At 50.6% G+C, this 18,792-nt stretch overlaps 1 protein-coding gene across 1 annotated transcript in view; it reads right to left on the reverse strand.

Annotated features, from left to right (window-relative positions):
• Positions 1 to 440: 440 nt before the first annotated feature.
• LOC144774150 (uncharacterized) overlaps positions 441 to 18,792 on the reverse strand; it is a 37,992-nt gene continuing 19,640 nt past the window's right edge. The window contains exon 3 of the mRNA XM_078659168.1: positions 441 to 655. Within this exon, the coding sequence (XP_078515294.1) occupies positions 441 to 655 (215 nt within the window). The remainder of the gene's footprint in view (positions 656 to 18,792) is intronic.

The raw sequence follows: 18,792 nt of genomic DNA on the forward strand, positions 1-18,792 counted from the left end.
GGTTGTCTAATCTGACGCTTTTAGGTGTCGCTAGCAAAGGCAGCGCAGCTGCTTCGCTAACGAGACTCTATTGCTGCCACTTTCTGTCCTGAAGGGAGGCAGGAGGTGGCACACGCAGACAGGAGATGTGCATGCGTACGGACAGCGTGCACATCTTCTGTCCCCGGAGGCTGACAGCGCGTGCATCACGGCTTTCAGTTCCCTCCCCCTGTCAGCTCCACGGAGCCAGCTTGTTTTTTAAGCGTCTACCAAATACTCCTACACGGGTGATAATTGATTATGTGATTATAGTGCGATAGAGTTTTCCTTGCGTAATTCGCCGAGTCTCTCGCTTTTTCCTTCGCTAAGCACTTGCTTGGGTTTCTCTGGTGAGTTTTAGATGTGGCACCAAAGACTCACAAGGATTTTGTGTTTGAGTGGATACTTGGCTCAGCTTTTTCTCAAGAGTACTCCGAAGCCATGTTGCACTCGTAACTGTTACTGTCTAGCACTTTGTACTTGAGTGCACGCCTTGCTTTGCTTTCCGAGCTGGAGACTATACACAAGTTACACTTGTGTGCAAAATACTTGCGAAACTCCAGATTTTCACGGGAAAGCCCAAATTGGTTAGAGCTTCTAGACCATCGCACATTTTTGTAGTATTTGTGAGAAATACCTGAAGTTTGGGAGAAAACGTGCACATGCGGTTATTAGAGCTAATGTATTTCTTTCCATGTTCTGTCGACCACATGTCGTTGACTGCGTGCCAGCCAGCGTGCTCTCGGTTTCCCAAGCACTTATTACAATTGTTAGAAAGGCGAACCCGGGGGCGGCAGAAGGTGTCTGACTGACCACCCCTAGGTCTACCCTTCTTTCAGAGAAGGGACCGAGCGACGTCGAGGGGCCTCCGACGTGGGGGCCCTCTTCTAGAATCGTACAGCAGAGTAATCACACCACTACAAAAGTACACAACAAGTAGATAGAGTTTTCAAGCTTTATCTGGCAATAAGTATCGTTTCAATATATACAGCCGATCCTGGGACCGGGAAAGTCTCGTGGCAAGGGGTAAGGTAGCGGGACAGTCTTATAGATGGTCGGTGGTAGGGAGACCCTACACACAGCTCTCAATCCTCGAGCTGGGGGGTTCCGGAAGGTTGGGCCAGGGCAGCGCCAGCAGGCCCTCAGATGGTTCAGCGAAGATGGACCGCGGCAGCGCCAGCAGGCTCCAAGGTGGTTACAGCGAAGATGGACCACGGCAGCGCCAGCAGGCTCCAAGGTGGTTACAGCGAAGATGGACCGCGGCAGCGCCAGCAGGCTCCAAGGTGGTTACAGCGAAGATGGACCGCGGCAGCGCCAGCAGGCTCCAAGGTGGTTACAGCGAAGATGGACCGCGGCAGCGCCATCAGGCTCCAAGGTGGTTACAGCGAAGGTGGACCGCGGCAGCGCCATCAGGCTTCAAGGTGGTTACAGCGAAGATGGACCGCGGCAGCGCCAGCAGGTTCCAGGTAGAGCAGCAAGATTAGTTCGTCTCAGGGTCAGCCGACAGCGTCAGCAGGGCTTCTCGACTCCGGGATACAACTCCGTCCTACTCCGGGGCTGGCCCAGATATAGGTCTGGAGTCCTTTGATGTCGGACCCTCTCGCCTGGAGGTCAGAGGCGCCGGGATGATGGTGTCCAGACACCCAGCAGGGGGGTGGAGCCAGCGCCCAGGGAGGCCGGAGGGCGATCGATACCAGGCGTCCGGGGATGGTTGGAGAGCCATCGAAACTCCCCTCTCCTTGTCTCTGGTTGAGTGGCCACTCTACCCCCCGGAGGTTCTTGGTGCCTCGATGGCGGACTCGCTGGGGCTGTGGTCGCGGCTGGCCTGGGACCACGTGTCTGTGACGTGATGGGCCCAAGATGGCGTCGGGCCTGGAATGTGGGTCCGTGGTGGGCACCGGACCGGTAACGCTGGGGCGGCCCAAGGGTGCCGTGTCAGTGGTGGTGGGCCGCCGGGTGGCGGATCTGGTGGTTGGTAGGTCGTGCAGAGGTGTGTCCAGGGCCGACCCGGGAAGGGTGGAGGGCCGATGTCGTCTGGGGCCCGCCATGCGGGAGGGGTAGGACCACGCCACGAGGCCGGGTCCAACACACGTCGCCTCCAGCTGAAGGCAGGGGAGAGTCACCCATCTTCTTGGGGATTCTCCTCGCCAAGGCGGAAGAATCTGGAGAGGCCGTCAGCGTTGGCGTGGTCGTTGCCAGGGCGATGTTCCACGGTGAAGTTCATCCCTTGGAGGGAGATGAACCAACGCAGCAACTTCGGGTTCTCGCCCAGCATCTGCATCAACCACCGCAGGGGCCGGTGGTCGGTCTGTACTCGGAAGTGGGTGCCGAAGAGGTAGGGCCGGAGCTTCTTTAGGGCCCATACGACGGCGAAGTCTTCCCTCTCGATGGTGCTCCATCGTTGTTCTCTGGCCAGCAGGCGCCGGCTGATGAAGGCTACCGGATGGTCAACTCCGTCAGAGTTCATTTGGGAGAGGACGGCCCCAACGCCATGTTCCGAGGCGTCAGTTTGGACGATGAACTCTCGGCTGTAGTCGGGGGCCTGGAGCACCGGGGCAGTGCACATGGCAGTTTTGAGGGTCTCAAAGGCTACTTGGCACTCGGGGGTCCAGTGCACCTTCGGGGGTAGTTTCTTTGAGGTCAGTTCTGTGAGGGGCCCCACAATGCTCCCATAGTCCTTTATGAACCGCCGATAGTATCCAGTGAGCCCCAGGAAGGCTCGGACGGCCGTCTGGGTGACGGGGGGTTCCCAGGCCTGGATGGCGTCGATCTTGGGTTGAAGGGGAGCCACTTGGCCACTCCCCACTTGGTGTCCCAGATAGGTCACGGACCCTTGACCGATCTGGCACTTGCTGGCTTTTATTGTTAGTCCGGCCCGTTGGAGGGCCGTCAGGACCTTCCAGAGGTGGGACAGGTGCTCATCCCACTGAAGGCTGTACACTGCAATGTCGTCTAGATAGGCGGCACTGAACTCTTCCAGCCCCGCCAGCACCCTATTCACGAGTCTCTGGAAGGTGGCCGGGGCGTTTTTCATGCCGAAGGGCATCACTTTAAACTGGTAGTGGCCATCCGGGGTCGAGAACGCGGACCGTTCCTGGGCTCCTGGTGTGAGGCCGATTTGCCAGTATCCGGCCGTGAGGTCGAAGGTGCTGAGGTACCTGGCGGCTCCCAGGCGATCGATCAGTTCATCTGCTCGGGGAATGGGATGGGCGTCGGTCCTGGTGACGGCATTCAGCCCCCGGTAGTCGACGCAGAACCGCAGCTCCGGGGGCACTCCGGGGGCGGCGGCCTTAGGGACCAGGACGACAGGACTGGCCCATGGACTGTCTGAGTGTTCGACTACCCCTAGGGCTAGCATTTTGGAAACTTCAGCTTGGATGCAGGCCCGGACTCGGTCGGGGACTCGGTAGGCTCGGTGCCGCACGGGCGGACTGTCCCCCGTGTCGACGTCGTGAACACACCACTGTGTGACCCCGGGGGTGAGGGAAAATAAGTTCGCAAATTGACCCAGCAGTTTCTGGCAGTCCTGGCGCTGTTTGGGGGTCAGCGTGGGAGAGAGGGAGACCCCCTCGACCGAACCATCTTTCTCGGAGGTGCTCAGGAGGTCTGGTAGAGGCTCGGAGTCGTCCTCTGCTCCGTCATCGGTAGCCAACAACAGGCTCAGTTCGGTGCGGACAAAGTGGGGCTTGAGCTGGTTGGCGTGTAGGACCCGGAGGGGGTTCCGGGGGGACTCCATGTCCACTAGGTATGTAACGGGGCTCTTGCGCTCCACCACACGGAAGGGCCCGGTCCATTTGTCCTGGAGGGCGCCGGGGCCAACTGGGGACATGACCCAGACCTGTTGGCCCGGCTCGAATTCAATGGACGAGGCGTTTTCATCATACCAGCGCTTCATCTCCTCTTGACTGGCTTTTAGGTTGGTTTCGGCCAGTTCCCGGAACTTCCGAGTCTGGTTGCGGAGAGTCAAGAGGTATCGGAAAACATCGGGCGGAGTATCGGAGGCGGCCAGCTCCCAGCCTTCTTTGACCAGGCTGAGGGGGCCTCGCACAGGGTGTCCGTATAATAGTTCAAAGGGGCTGAACCCCAAGGACTTCTGGGGTACCTCCCGGTAGGCGAACAGGAGGCACGGCAGCAGAACGTCCCATTTGCGCCGGAGTGGTTCTTCTAGGCCCTTGATCATTCCCTTCAGGGTCCTATTAAACCGCTCTACTAGTCCATTCCCTTGAGGGTGATACGGGGTGGTGAACTTATATGCGACCCCGCACTGTTGCCATAGGGACCGCATATATTTTGATATAAAGTTTGTGCCCCGATCACTTATGACCTCTCAGGGGAAGCCGACTCTAGAGAAGATCCCCATGAGCGCTCGCCCCACTATGGGGGCTGTGATAGTCCGGAGAGGGATAGCTTCTGGGTAGCGGGTGGCATGGTCCACCAGGACGAGGATGAAGCGGTGCCCCTGAGAGGTTGGAGGATCCAGGGGCCCCACGATGTCGATTCCTACTCGCTCGAAGGGAGTGGTCACCACGGGAAACGGTTGGAGTGGGGCTTTGATTTTCCCCCCACTCTTTCCACTGGCTTGGCAGGTCGGACAGGTTCGGCAGTGGTTGTACACATCGCTGCGCATCTTTGGCCAATAAAAGTGGGTCACCAGGCGGCTGTAGGTTTTGTCCTGCCCCAGGTGCCCAGCGAGGGGCACATCATGTGCCAGATTTAAGAGAAAGCCCCTGAAGGGGAGGGGGACGACTAGCACTCGGCCGGCCCCCAGCTCGGCGATTTTCTGTTCGCTGTATAGGAGGTCCTGGTCCCAATAGACCCAGTGGGACCCCGAGGGGGTTCCTGTGGCTTGTTGTCGGAGTCCCTCAAGGGAAGGACAGGTCCTTTGTTCCTGACGGAACTGCTCACGGGTGGGGCCCCCTTCTTGGCGCCACTGGGCTAGTTCGGGAAGGGGCCCGAGCTCGGAAAGTTCTTAATGGCTGGGGCCCCGCGGCCCCAGTTCGGGTTCTGTCATGGCAGTGGCGGGTGGCGGAGGTGCCGGCCATTCCGGTTCTTCGGGCAGATTGTCTTCGGTGGGGATGGCGTCCCGGGTGGACATGGATCGGGTCGTTACGCAAACCCATTCAGGAAGGCCTAGCATCCCCAGATGCTCTCTTTGTTCGATTTGTGCCCAGGGGGAACTTTCCCGGTCGTTCCCTAGGAGGCAGTCTACTGGGGCATCGTCTCGGACGGTGACTTTCAGCATGCCGGACACTCCTCCCCACTCGAAGGGGATGCGGGCCATCTGGCACAGGCTCTCAGAATTGTCCGCTGACCGGACAGGGCACAGAACGTGTGGCAAGATTTGTTCTGGGGTCACCAGATGGCAGCGGACGGCGGTTATGCTGGCCCCCGTGTCACGGAGAGCCTCGGCCCGTTGTCCGTTGATGGTGACCCACTGGCGGTACTTCTGGGTGTTGATCGGAATCTGGTCCCGAGGGATCATGTCTTTGTCACCCAGGGAGGCGAGGCACATGGCCGCGGACTCCCATTCTTCTGGTTCCATAGGGACCTCTTCTTCTTCATCTCTTTCTTCGCTTAGAGCAGCTGCCGTGATTTGTCGGCCGGGGGGGCCGGTGGTGCCGGGCCGTTGGTTCATTGGGCAGAGAGGATCATTGGCATAGTGACCCAGCCGTTGGCATCTGTGGCACGTAACATTGGGGCGTGGTCCCGGTCGGGCTGGAGGGGCCCCCCTCGGGCCGGAGGCTGGGGTAGCGGAGGCGGGCAAAGACCCCGGCGGGAGGTCTCGGCCTCGGCTGATGCCAGACCCGCCGCCTCGCGGCCGGTGGTTCCCCGGGGACCCTCGTCCGTATTCTCCTGTGGAGTTCCGGTGGACACGGGTGCTCGCCCACCGATCTGCTTCGACCGCTAGTTTTCGCGGCTCGGTCAACTTGCTGTCGAAGAGGTGTTGTCGTAGTTCAATGAAGCAGTTGTTGGAGAGGTGCTCCCATAATATCAGGTCGACCAACTGCTGGTAGGTAGTGACCTGACTGCCTTTGACCCACCCCTCGAAGGCTCTGCTAAAAAAGTTCACATATTCAACCCAAGTTGTACCGGGGATTTTTTTACAGTCTCGGAACCTATGCCGGTACATCTCGGGGGTGAGTCCGTAGCGTGTGAGTAGGGCCGTTTTCATGTGTTCATAGGAAGTCATTTCGGTGTCAGGAAGTTCCAGCAGGGCGTCCCTCCCTTCGTTGACAAACTTTCCCCACAGGCCGGCGCCCCAGTCCTTCAGGGGCACCCGATGGGCGGTCATGGCCACCTCGTAGGCTTTGAACCACTGCTGGATGTCGTCGTTCTTGTAGTATTCTTTGACTACATCTTTCGGTAGGTGAACCTTGGTGTCCACGGGAGGGGCCGAGGTCTTGGCCCTGGCTGTGCTATCTTCGTTTAGCTTGGCTTTGATTTCGAGTTCTTTCAGGCCCCGTTCGTGTTCATAGGCTAATCGTTTCTCTTCGAGGTCACGTTGTCTCCGTTTTTCTTCTAGATCCCCCTCCAGCCGTAGTTGCTCAAGGGCTATCTTTTTCTCCGCTAGCTGGAGTTCTCCGTCTAACCGGAGTCGTGCAAGCTCCAATTCGTGTAGCCGGTTGCGCTCTCGTTCTCGAGCGTCTTCATAGATGAGGTCCATGTTTAGGGTTGCGGTTCTTTCCCCCGTCGGGGGTGCGCTGGTTTCCGGTTGTCCATTCGGGCTATTCTCCTCTTGGGGTGGCCTGTCTCGGGTTTCCACCCAGGCTTGTAGGGCCGATTTGAAGTCCTCTTTTGTGCTCAGGCCAGTGGTAGCGATACCCATATATTCTACAGAATTGTTTTAGTTCTTTGTGGCTGTATTCTTCCATCTTTTCTTTCTGGAATTCGGCAGGTGGATTTGTTCCTTGGGTCGTCATGGTCTCCGTGTGTTTTTTCGCTGTAGCGGGTAGATCCCTCTCTGTACGATTTTGCGTGGGCTCGGATCGCAGCGCCTGCCACCAATGTTAGAAAGGCGAACCCAGGGGCGGCAGAAGGTGTCTGACTGACCACCCCTAGGACTACCCTTCCTTCAGAGAAGGGACCGAGCGACGTCGAGGGGCCTCCGACGTGGGGGCCCTCTTCTAGAATCGTACAGCTGAGTAATCACACCACTACAAAAGTACACAACAAGTAGATAGAGTTTTCAAGCTTTATCTGGCAATAAGTATCATTTCAATATATACAGCCGATCCTGGGACCGGGAAAGTCTCGTGGCAAGGGGTAAGGTAGCGGGACAGTCTTATAGATGGTCGGTGGTAGGGAGACCCTACGCACAGCTCTCAATCCTCGAGCTGGGGGGTTCCGGAAGGTTGGGCCGGGGCAGCGCCAGCAGGCCCTCAGATGGTTCAGCGAAGACGGACCGCGGCAGCGCCAGCAGGCTCCGAGGTGGTTACAGCGAAGATGGACCACGGCAGCGCCAGCAGGCTCCAAGGTGGTTACAGCGAAGATGGACCGCGGCAGCGCCAGCAGGCTCCAAGGTGGTTACAGCGAAGATGGACCGCGGCAGCGCCAGCAGGCTCCAAGGTGGTTACAGCGAAGATGGACCGCGGCAGCGCCAGCAGGCTCCAAGGTGGTTACAGCGTAGATGGACCGCGGCAGCGCCAGCAGGCTCCAAGGTGGTTACAGCGAAGATGGACCGCGGTAGCGCCAGCAGGTTCCAGGTAGAGCAGCAAGATGAGTTCGTCTCAGGGTCAGCCGACAGCGTCAGCAGGGCTTCTCGACTCCGGGATACAACTCCGTCCTACTCCGGGGCTGGCCCAGATATAGGTCTGGAGTCCTTTGATGTCCGGACCCTCTCGCCTGGAGGTCAGAGGGGCCGGGATGATGGTGTCCAGACACCCAGCAGGGGGGTGGAGCCAGCGCCCAGGGAGGCCGGAGGGCGATCGATACCAGGCGTCCGGGGATGGTTGGAGAGCCATCGAAACTCCCCTCTCCTTGTCTCTGGTTGAGTAGCCACTCTACCCCCCGGAGGTTCTTGGTGCCTCGATGGCGGGCTCGCTGGGGCTGTGGTCGCGGCTGGCCCGGGACCACGTGTCTGTGACGTGATGGGCCCAAGATGGCGTCGGGCCTGGAATGTGGGTCCGTGGTGGGCACCGGACCGGTAACGCTGGGGCGGCCCAAGGGTGCCGTGTCAGTGGTGGTGGGCCGCCGGGTGGCGGATCTGGTGGTTGATAGGTCGTGCAGAGGTGTGTCCAGGGCCGACCCGGGCTGGGTGGAGGGCCGATGTCGTCTGGGGCCCGCCATGTGGGAGGGGTAGGACCACGCCACGAGGCCGGGTCCAACAACAATACAGACACTTTCACTGGTACTAATAAGAGAACAGCTGCATTCTGCACTGTTCCTTTGGCTGCAAAATCACTCAAAGCGTTTTGCAACAGCGCAGCAACAGGCTAAACAAACTGATAAACTGTGCAAAAAAAGACACCATGTCGATATGCCTTGGTAAATGTTACGCATTTAATAAATTTTTACAAAGAAAACTTGGAATGAAGAGAGGGAGGACAACTAGAAAGAGAAAGAAGTGGTGGAGGGAAAGACCGGAAGGGGATAGGAGGTGAACTGAGGAGAGGTGACATAAAGTTGAAAGAGATGGGTGAGAGGAGGAGAAGGTCCGGAAATGGAGAGGGGACAGGGGTCATAGTAAACAAGCATTTGCAATGCAACAGGTCTCGCATTTGCATCAGTTTGAGTTCTTGGCATTGTAAATGACAATGCCTTTTCTTTATGTGTTGGTTTTTAAAACATAAACAAAAGGCATTATCATTTACAATGACAAGAACTTAGACTCTCGCAAATGTGAGACCTATTGCATTGCAAATGCTTGTTTCCATGGCAAATGTAAGTTTAATCAGGTATATATGGGTGAGTCTGTCACAGTACCGAATGCACCGCATTATTACAGGAGTGCGCCTGCCACGCTATGGGCAGCACCGCATTATTACAGGAGTGCGCCTGCCACGCTATGGGCAGCACCGCATTATTACAGGAGTGCGCCTGCCACGCTATGGGCAGCACCGCATTATTACAGGAGTGCGCCTGCCACGCTATGGGCAGCACCGCATTATTCCAGGAGTGCGCCTGCCACGCTATGGGCAGCACCGCATTATTACAGGAGTGCGTCTGCCACGCTATGGGCAGCACCGCATTATTACAGGAGTGCGCCTGCCACGCTATGGGCAGCACCGCATTATTCCTGGGGTGTGTTTATCATGATACTGGAAAGCAGCACATTATTTCAGGAGTTTCTCTGCCTCTTCTCCTTAGAGCACCATATTATCCTTCCTGCCTTGGAATGAAAGGCAGACTCCTCAGGCACAGCTGAGAAGGTTACTAGCTTTAGAAGTCGCATTTTTTACTGCTCCATGTCAGGACTCTTTTGCAGAAGACTGTTCACCACATATTTGGGGCATCATGGGGGTGGTACTGGTGCCCACTGTGGTCCTGTCAGAGGACCCCTCAGACCTGAGACAGAGGGGTCAAGTGCAGCTTCCCAGGACCTGTGGAACTGGCTAACAGGTTAAAGAAAAGCCTCCAGCTTAGACTCCTGGGTGCCGCCCTTTTACCTGATTCCATCTGTTTACAAACATTACCCACAGATGGACATAAGTTCTGATGGCCAAGGCGTGATGGTAGCCGGAGACAGTAGTGCCTGTATCTCAGCTTGCAGCGGTGTCTCCTATGATACGTATTTGTATAGCGCACAGGAGTGGTCTGAATCTGTTCAAGGCCCACAGTGAGGTATGAGGTCAGTCCACCCAGGTCAGTCGGCTGCACGCAACGAAGGCTTCAGAAGGCCTCCATCACCCTCCACGCGCTCCTCACACATAAACCTGTTGTAGAGCAGATATTACCAAGGAAGATAAAGTAGTGCCAATTCTAAAGGAGGCACCAGGGTCACCTACTTTCGTGACTGGCTGCATATATGATGATGATGATGATGATGATGATGATGATGATGATGATGATGATGATGATGAGGAGGAGGAGGAGGAGGATGATGATGATGATGATGATGATGAGGATGATAATGATGATGATGATGATGATGATGAGGATGATGATGATGATGATGATGATGATGATGAGGATGTGGATGATGATGATGATGATGATGATGATGAGGATGATGATGATGATGAGGAGGATGATGATGATGATGATGATGATGATGATGATGCCAATAACAATGGAAATAATAACAACAACAACAGGCTCACGGGGAGACGATGCCAAGACTAGAACCCACTTCCCAAGTTTGAAGATTGCTCCTTCATAGTTCCTTTCAGTATTTTGATGATATTGGTAGGTGCGGGCTTCCGTTGTTACGGTATGAACAGCTCTTGCAGGGTAAATGCAGTCCAGTGCAAAACTCCTTAATAAACAATTAAATGACAAAATACTCCACTGGTGTGTGAGGTTTGACAGCATCACTCCCCTGGTGTTTGGTGAAAGGGTTTGATATGTACAAATATCCCTTGTGTCTTCTGTCAGCCGCTCAGCATCAAGGGATGTACATCGCAGACTGTATGTTTACTGAGCATGATAACAAGGAGCCCTGATGGAATCTCTGGCTGAAGTAATTTAGGAAAGAGGGGTGCCTGGGAGCCCCAGAGAAACAGTTTCTTTTCTTGTGACTGATAACCACCACCAAAGGCCTTTCCGCGAGACTTGGGAGCAGCAGGGCGTCCTCGGCAAAATATTTAAAACTGCACTTTGGTTGAAACACTTTCCATTTCGTGTCTCAAGCAAGCAGCATTCCTAAATCACACTGCATGACCCAGTGTGCAGGAACTGGATAGCTCTTCAATCCCTGGGGGTATTTCTTTCCTCTTCTTTTTCTTCAAGAATAGTACTTGACACAGGTTGAAAGCTTCAATCATGTGTTGTGCATATGAAAGTGACAATGTAGAAAGAACCAGGCTGGCTCCACAGTCTGCAGAGGTCTTACCATGCACTATACAAGTCTCCACAGGAAAAGGGCCCTAAACACTGTGAATTGTCCAAAATGGCCACATGTTAACCAGTGACACCAACACTTTCATGGATGCTTTCCACTTTGAATTCTCCCAGCTCTGCCCAGAAGAGAAACATTTTCATTTCAAACTGATTTCCCCAACGCTGATCTATTCACTTTATTTCTAAATGTGAAATCCTGCTTGTTACAATAAGATTGAATGTGTGCAAACAAACGAAATAGAGATGTTCCCAAAAAGTAGGACATGAATAAATGAAATAAAGGTAATTTTGAGTCTTTCGTTAGGGATAAAAGCATATTTTGGAATTCGTGTGCAAGAGTGCCTGTGCCAATCAGGAAGGCTCGATTACAAATGCCAGCGCTTTCAGAACTTCGCCCACAACATGACCTGCTAATGATAAGAATGTGTTTTTGACCAGTGCTGGGGTTCATTTTTTGAGGTATGGAGCTAACACACACAAATCAAGTCGGGCACCAATGCATTTCAAAGTGTCAGTCTATTAAAGTTAGATCGTTTGCCTTCAACAATGCTTGTTATGAGTGTCACTTGGCCTTGTGACAGTTTGCGGTTCATGAATGGTAGCAAACAGTTGTGTTAAGAGATATAGGGGCAGATTTACAAGCCCCTTGCGCCTCTTTTACGCCGCCATTGCGTCACTTTTGTGATACAGCTGCGGCGCAAAAGATGTGCCATGGTGCGGGGTATTTACAACATGATGCATCTAGGAGATGCGTCACATTGTAATGCCCTGCGCCATCAGGAGGCGTTCCAGCGCAGGGGGGGCGGGGCGTTCCTGCGCAGGAACGCCCCCTAAAAGTGGCTGAGTGAAATCTACAAGATTTCACTCAGTCACTTTCAGGCCATGCTCCGTCAAAACCCTGCGCCTGCTTGAAGCAGGCGCAAGGCTTGATGCAGCATTGGGGAGATAGGGCCCCCCAGAGCATTGCTGGAGCTGTGTCGAGCTTGCGACGCAATGCGCAACTTTTACGGCACAGGTGCGTCACGCATCTGTGCCGTTTTTGCCCCATGGTGCGCCGCATTGTAAATGCGGCGCACCATGGGTGGCGGAGCTGCGGCGCACAATAACTGGCGCATTCCTGGGGATGCGCCAGTTATTGGAAATCTGCCCCATAGTCTTTGCATTAAAAAATATATTAGGTACAACTAGTGATTACAAATTATGCAACCCTCCTTATGTGTGGTCTGTGTGCAGGCACAGAAGTATTGCATATTTGGTTTTAAAAGCCACAGTATGTTTTGCATTTTACAGTGGAAGTGACCTCCACTTTAAGTCTGCCACTGACACTGTCCCAGACCCTCCGGTACACCCAACGCAGTAACATGGATTTTATTATTTTGGGAAACAACCATCACAACGCAACTTTCATAACGCGCTACCATTACAACGCAACTTTTACAACGCAAGATCCATTACAACGCATGCTTTTACAACGCATGCCATTACAACGCAGATGTCATTACAATGCATGCCATTGCAACGCATTTATGGGAACGTTTTTAATAGTTTAAACATTTTTTTTTTACATTATTCTTAATGTTATAATTTTTTTTAAATCTATATTTAATTTTATAATATATTTTTTATATTTTTAGTTGTAAAATGTATTAATTATAATTATAAAACTTTACTATTGAATACACAACTTTGTTTGATTAAATAGTATTAATTGTAATACTCAAGTATTAGATTAGTAATTTATAACCCCTCCACTATCCCACACATACCCTAGTATTACACCACCCTGGACTTAGAATAGTAATTTATTACCCCTTCACTATCCCAGACATACCCTTGTATTACACCCCCCTGGAGTTAGAATAGTAATTTATTACCCCTCCACTATCCCAGACATACCCTAGTATTACACGACTTTGTTTGATTAAATAGTAATAATTTTAATACTCAAGTATTAGAAGAGTAATTTATAACCCCTCCACTATCCCACACATACCCTAGTATTACACCCACCTGGAGTTAGAATAGTAATTTAGTGCCACTCCACTATCTCACACATACCCTAGTATTACACCCCACTGGAGTTAGAATAGTAATGTATTACCCCTCCACTATCCCACACATACCATAGTATTACACCCACCTGGAGTTAGAATAGTAATTTAGTACCTCTCCACTATCTCACACATACCCTAGTATTACACCCCACTGGAGTTAGAATAATGATTTATTACCCCTCCACTATCCCACACATACCCTAGTATTACACGATTTTGTTTGATTAAATAGTATTAATTTTAATACTCAAGTATTAGAATAGTAATTTATTACCCCTTCACTATCCCAGACATACCCTTGTATTACACCCCCTGGAGTTAGAATAGTAATTTATTACCCCTCCACTATCCCACACATACCCTAGTATTACATCCCCCTGGAGTTAGAATAGTGATTTAATACCCCTCCACTATCCAACACATACCCTAGTATTACACCCCCCTGGAGTTAGAATAGCAATTTACTACCCTTTCCACTATCCCTCACCTACCCTAGTATTACATCCCCCTGGAGTTAGAATAGTAATTTAGTACCCCTCCACTATCCCTCACCTACCCTAGTATTACATCCCCCTGGAGTTAAAATAGTAATTTAATATTCCTCCACTTTCCCACACATACCCTAGTATTACACCCCTTGGAATTAGAATAGTAATTTAATACTCCTCCACTATCCCACACATACCCTAGTATTACACCCCACTTGAGATAGAATAGTAATTTATTACCCCTCCACTATCCCACACATACCCTAGTATTACATCCCCCTGGAGTTAGAATAGTAATTTAATACCCCTCCACTATCCAACACATACCCTAGTATTACACCCCCCAGGAGTTAGAATAGTAATTTACTACCCTTTCCACTATCCCTCACCTACCCTAGTATTACATCCCCCTGGAGTTAGAATAGTAATTTAGTACCCCTCCACTATCCCACACATACCCTAGTATTACACCCCCCTGGAGTTAGAATAGTAATGTATTACCCCTCCACTATCCCACACATGCCCTAGTATTACACCCCCCTGCAGTTAGAATAGTATTTTATACCCCTCCAATATCCCATACTTACCTTAGTATTACACCAATCCTGGAGTAAGTTTAGTAATTTATATTTGTTCTCTATTCAACACTTAGAGTTTTTAAAATTTGTATTTATAATTTTATTATATTATAAGAATACATTAAAATAATTTCTGTCATATTTTAAATTCAAATTGTGTGTGAAAAAAAATGATAAAATTAATTATGAAAAAGTTCTCACGGTTGAACATTGATTTCAATGTAAAGAAAAGTCATTAATGTATTTCTATAGCTCGCTATGTGAATGTCGCGTCTTTCCAACAGGATCCTTGTTGAAGAGTAACGGGGCTTGGAACACAACCAAAAGGGAGTATGCTGAAGGTAAGAATAATATTTTATATTTGTATACATTATACATTATTAAAATTAAAATTAATCATTTTACATTTATTTTATATATTGTAAATAAAAGAATACGAGACAGTTTTTTATATTTATTAATTAAAACATATATTTTTATTAATTTCCGGACATTTAAAAACAAATTAAATACTGGCTCTCTTCTGGGGTTCAGAATCAGCAAATGCCCCCTTTAAAATTGGAGCCTCGAGGGCTGGAGATATATGTGTGCCCGGGAGCCTCGTGGGCTCTGAAGAAACGAATGCTAAGGGAGCACAGCCCAGGGGTATCAAATACGGAGGGAATCCCTCAGGATGAAAGGCAGCTCAGCGCTGCGAAGGCCTCACATGCTCCGCTTCTACTGGAAAACAAAAGCGCTCCTCAGGAACAGGAAAATAAATGCGCTCCTCAAGGACATAAAGCACTTTCAGGCACTGCAGTCACAAGGTCCAGGGAAAGTCCTTTAGGAATGCAGGGGGGGCAAAGGCTTGGCCCAGGGGCCGGCTCACAGTGTCCTCCAGGCAGGAGGCTGTCCCCAGTGGTCCTCCTGGCGCCCAGCAGCAGCAGGCCCCCTCCAAGATAGGATCCAGGAACAGAACATTTTGCAAGGGGTCACAGCCCCTTTTTATACACCTAAATCCTTTGTCTAGGCTACATGGTTAAGGGAAAAGCCAGACGCAGCTGGTTCTGGAGCACTCTGGTGTGCTCAGACCCTCTCACCATTCACTGCACAGGCTAGGGATATCAGTTGCACCACAGTGGGCGGAACCAGCATTGTGTGGGGAAAGCCCAGCCCTATTCAGGTCCCAGGTGCACGCACCCCCTCACTTCAATCATGCAGATCTCTCCACTCACCACCGGGGCAGACCCACCCTGACTCCTGGAGCCAGGCTCACCAGCCAGCTCCAGCCAATCACAAGCCAGACAGCCAATTCACATAAATTACACAGACATGCCAACTTCTAGAAGTAAAAAACAACAAAAAACTACTGTAGGGCTGGCTCTAATCAGTAAGGCTGAGCCGGAGAATAAACTAACAGAACAGGGGTGCCAATACTGATGAAAATAGTTTTACTCAACCAACTTCTAGAAGTGGCACTTCCACACTAGACACATTTATGCCGCACACATCATCGCGCAACATTCAATCACACAAGTCCGCACATACCAAACTCGAGCCTGCACTCCCCACACAACAGAAACTAACATGGACACACGTATTCCCCATGCATTCCTATGGGAGGGCAGGCCAATCTCACCACACGCACTCAGAGTGCGCACGCACTTTACACTGGGACACAGTGAAAGTGCGCAGAAGCCAAAAATAACTAACACCAAGTCACGAGTAAAAGCAAAAAGTTCAGGGGTGAACCTGCCAGAAGGGCCAAGTCCAACAGCACTCTATGCCACATTCCAACAATCCACATAAATGCTCTCCAAGCCATGACACAAACTTCTAATAAGCATACTTTCACTCAACCTCACAGGTTACCAGGCCACACAATTCAACTCCAAACATGTCCAATACACACCACATAATTCCATACCAAACAAAAATTTTTCAAAAACACAATACAATTTCACAACAAACCATATACCCATAATCCACACCACAAATTTCCACATCACGCCACAAAATGTAAAAGCAGACCACATAAATCAACTCTACAAGCTACATCTCCACAATACCATTCCACATAATAAACTCCATAACACACAATTTGACTCTACATAAATCCAGTACACTTAATACCAATAGCTCTAACTTTTGCAAATACAAGACCTTTTGCATTGTAAATACTTGTTTCTCATATGGTTACATATTTGGCAGCTTTTAATTTGTAGGCCAGGATACAATTTGCTTTGCCCCCTTTCTCTTAGTATTTTTGCTGTAAAAATAGCATTTTCCTCACGTCTCACCACCAGGAGGCTACAGCTCGCTTCCCATGATGCACAAAACACGTATGTTCCAGGGTTGCCACTACTTGTGCACAAGGAGTCCACTTCAATTGTAGATTCAAGCTCTTCTTTTTTGTCTTTGATCCACCTCTTCAGGGTTGGATTGGAATTAAAAATCGGCCCGGGCACGCAAAAAAAAAAAATCGGTCCACATTTGCATAATACCTTTCCTCAAATCTCTGCTTCAGCATAATTTTATTTAAAAAAAGTGGGGGGACTAAAAAAATCCACACATTAGTTTACACTGGTGAAACACACCTGAAAACACGTGAGGCCACTTCTGCTCAGGCCCCCTGCCCCTGCTCAATATGCATACTTTAATGGGCCTGCCCAGTGTGAGAAAGGGTGCGGTTCCGTGGATTCTGGACCCATGTCATAAACATCATCGTAGAATGACGATTTTGATATCAGCAGACCGAGAATGACAAGTATACTATATATGAGTATTTTCGGCGTATTCGAGAGACAAGATCACCATGAAATCAGAGATTCCGTTCTGAACCCTCGGGTTCCATTTTGAGTACGGCAGCCATTTTTTTATTGCCCTCACATAGGCCGATGACTAAGGCCAAAACGAGTCTTAGGGACACGTACACCTTTTGCTGACTTCTGTGTGACCTGGGCAAGCTGACTCCACTGCCCGAAGCCAAACTTGTTCGGCCAGTTCCTTTTACAGTGGCCGATCGAGATTAGGATCAAGGCACAGCATACCATAAACCTTTCATTGCACACAACTATGTCTAATCTTACTCACACCTGTCTCTGTTCCTTTCTTTATGGCCTGCTTTACGATGAGGAGGTGCCCGAATTTATTAGGGGTCCGTCCGATTATCTGATGAAAAGTGTTGGGCCTTGCCGGGTAATTGATTGTGGGCTGGACAAACTGAAAAATGGGCTTGTCATCATGAATCTGCTTTTCTTTGTCGTGAAAATATGTGAATGGTCAACTGTAAATAAGAAATGTTTGCCTGAAGCATAATATTTGGTATAAAAAGGATGACTAGCTTTGTAAAGTTGAGCAGTCTCCTGAGAATATACACCGTGTTGTACTTCTAGGATACCTGTTACTGGCTGCAGCCAATACATTTGATCTTTGAAGTCACCAAGAAGTCTCTGCGTTTCTGTAGTCTGAGACAGGAGAACTCAAAGTCTTTAGGTGTGTCCCCTGGCACCGCTGGGTTCTTAAAAACCCGGTACTTCATTTGGCGCCCATCGTGGGGCGATTTCAGCGGTGCCGGTCCAAGCCAGAGGTTCGTGAGGAGCTTCGTGTGAAATTCTGGAGGAAGGCCAACCACTTCATCGACCCCTGTATGTCGTCGTGGTCTGAAAGTCTTTGCTGCGAGGTTCCCTGCTTTCCGACGGCTACGAAGGACTGCTGCCCTGACTATCGCCCTGTCTTGGACCCTTTGACGATTTGTAGAGCGAGACGATAGACGAGTCTTCTGATGACATCATCGATACCTCACTTAAGTATGAGTGGAGCTTCTCCCAGTTCTTAGTTTTAGTTCTTAGTTTTTGGTTTCCCCCATGGGATCTTTGATTTGGAACTTGCAAGTACCAAAGCCGAGGGACTCGTGTATTCACGAGGCAATCGTATTCGATAATCCTTTGAAGTTTGAAGCTAGACTAGTGAGCGAAGATGCCTGGTCTTAGCAGACTTGGAAATTTGTTTTGTCTTGGTTGTAATAGGGATTCCCGATTGGAGGACTTGTGTCCGGTTCCTCCGATTGGAACTCCAACCTATGAACTCTATGTGAAGCATGGCATAGGCCCCATCACATATAATGAAGTATGGATCCGATACACCAGGAAAGATGGTGTTCTAAAGTGGCCTCAATATGGTAGTTTTGACACAGAAATTTTAGATAATCTAGAGGTTAGACTTTTTAACAAGAAAGCCCGGCCGGGGATGTTTGACTCTTTCCGCCTATGGCGAAAGGAAGCCAAACAGAAAGAAATTAAATTAGCAAAGAGAAATAAAAGAGAAAAGGGTATCTCGATAATGCAAGCTGCTATGCAGTATAAAGATAACGAAGAAGAACAAGCGAGTGAGCAGTTGCACAGGCAACGTAAAATGGCGATTGATAAATGCTATCCAGTTTTGCCGCCTCTCCAGCAAGATGTAGCAAAGGAACTCGAGAAAGATCCTTTAATGTCACATTTGTTAAGTTTGCCACCCCCCTATGCGCAGAGTGCTACAGCACCTCCACAACCTTTAGTTGTGCAACCTCCGGTTGTTTTGCCTCAGGTTCTTCCACAGCCGCCAGCTCCTCTTCAGTTGGCTCCTACTCCTCTGGTGCAGCCTCCTCAAGGGCCGCCGACTTTACCTGCTCCACCT

This window comes from Lissotriton helveticus, chromosome 8 (assembly GCF_964261635.1).
Source record: "Lissotriton helveticus chromosome 8, aLisHel1.1, whole genome shotgun sequence".
Lineage (NCBI taxonomy): Eukaryota > Metazoa > Chordata > Amphibia > Caudata > Salamandridae > Lissotriton > Lissotriton helveticus.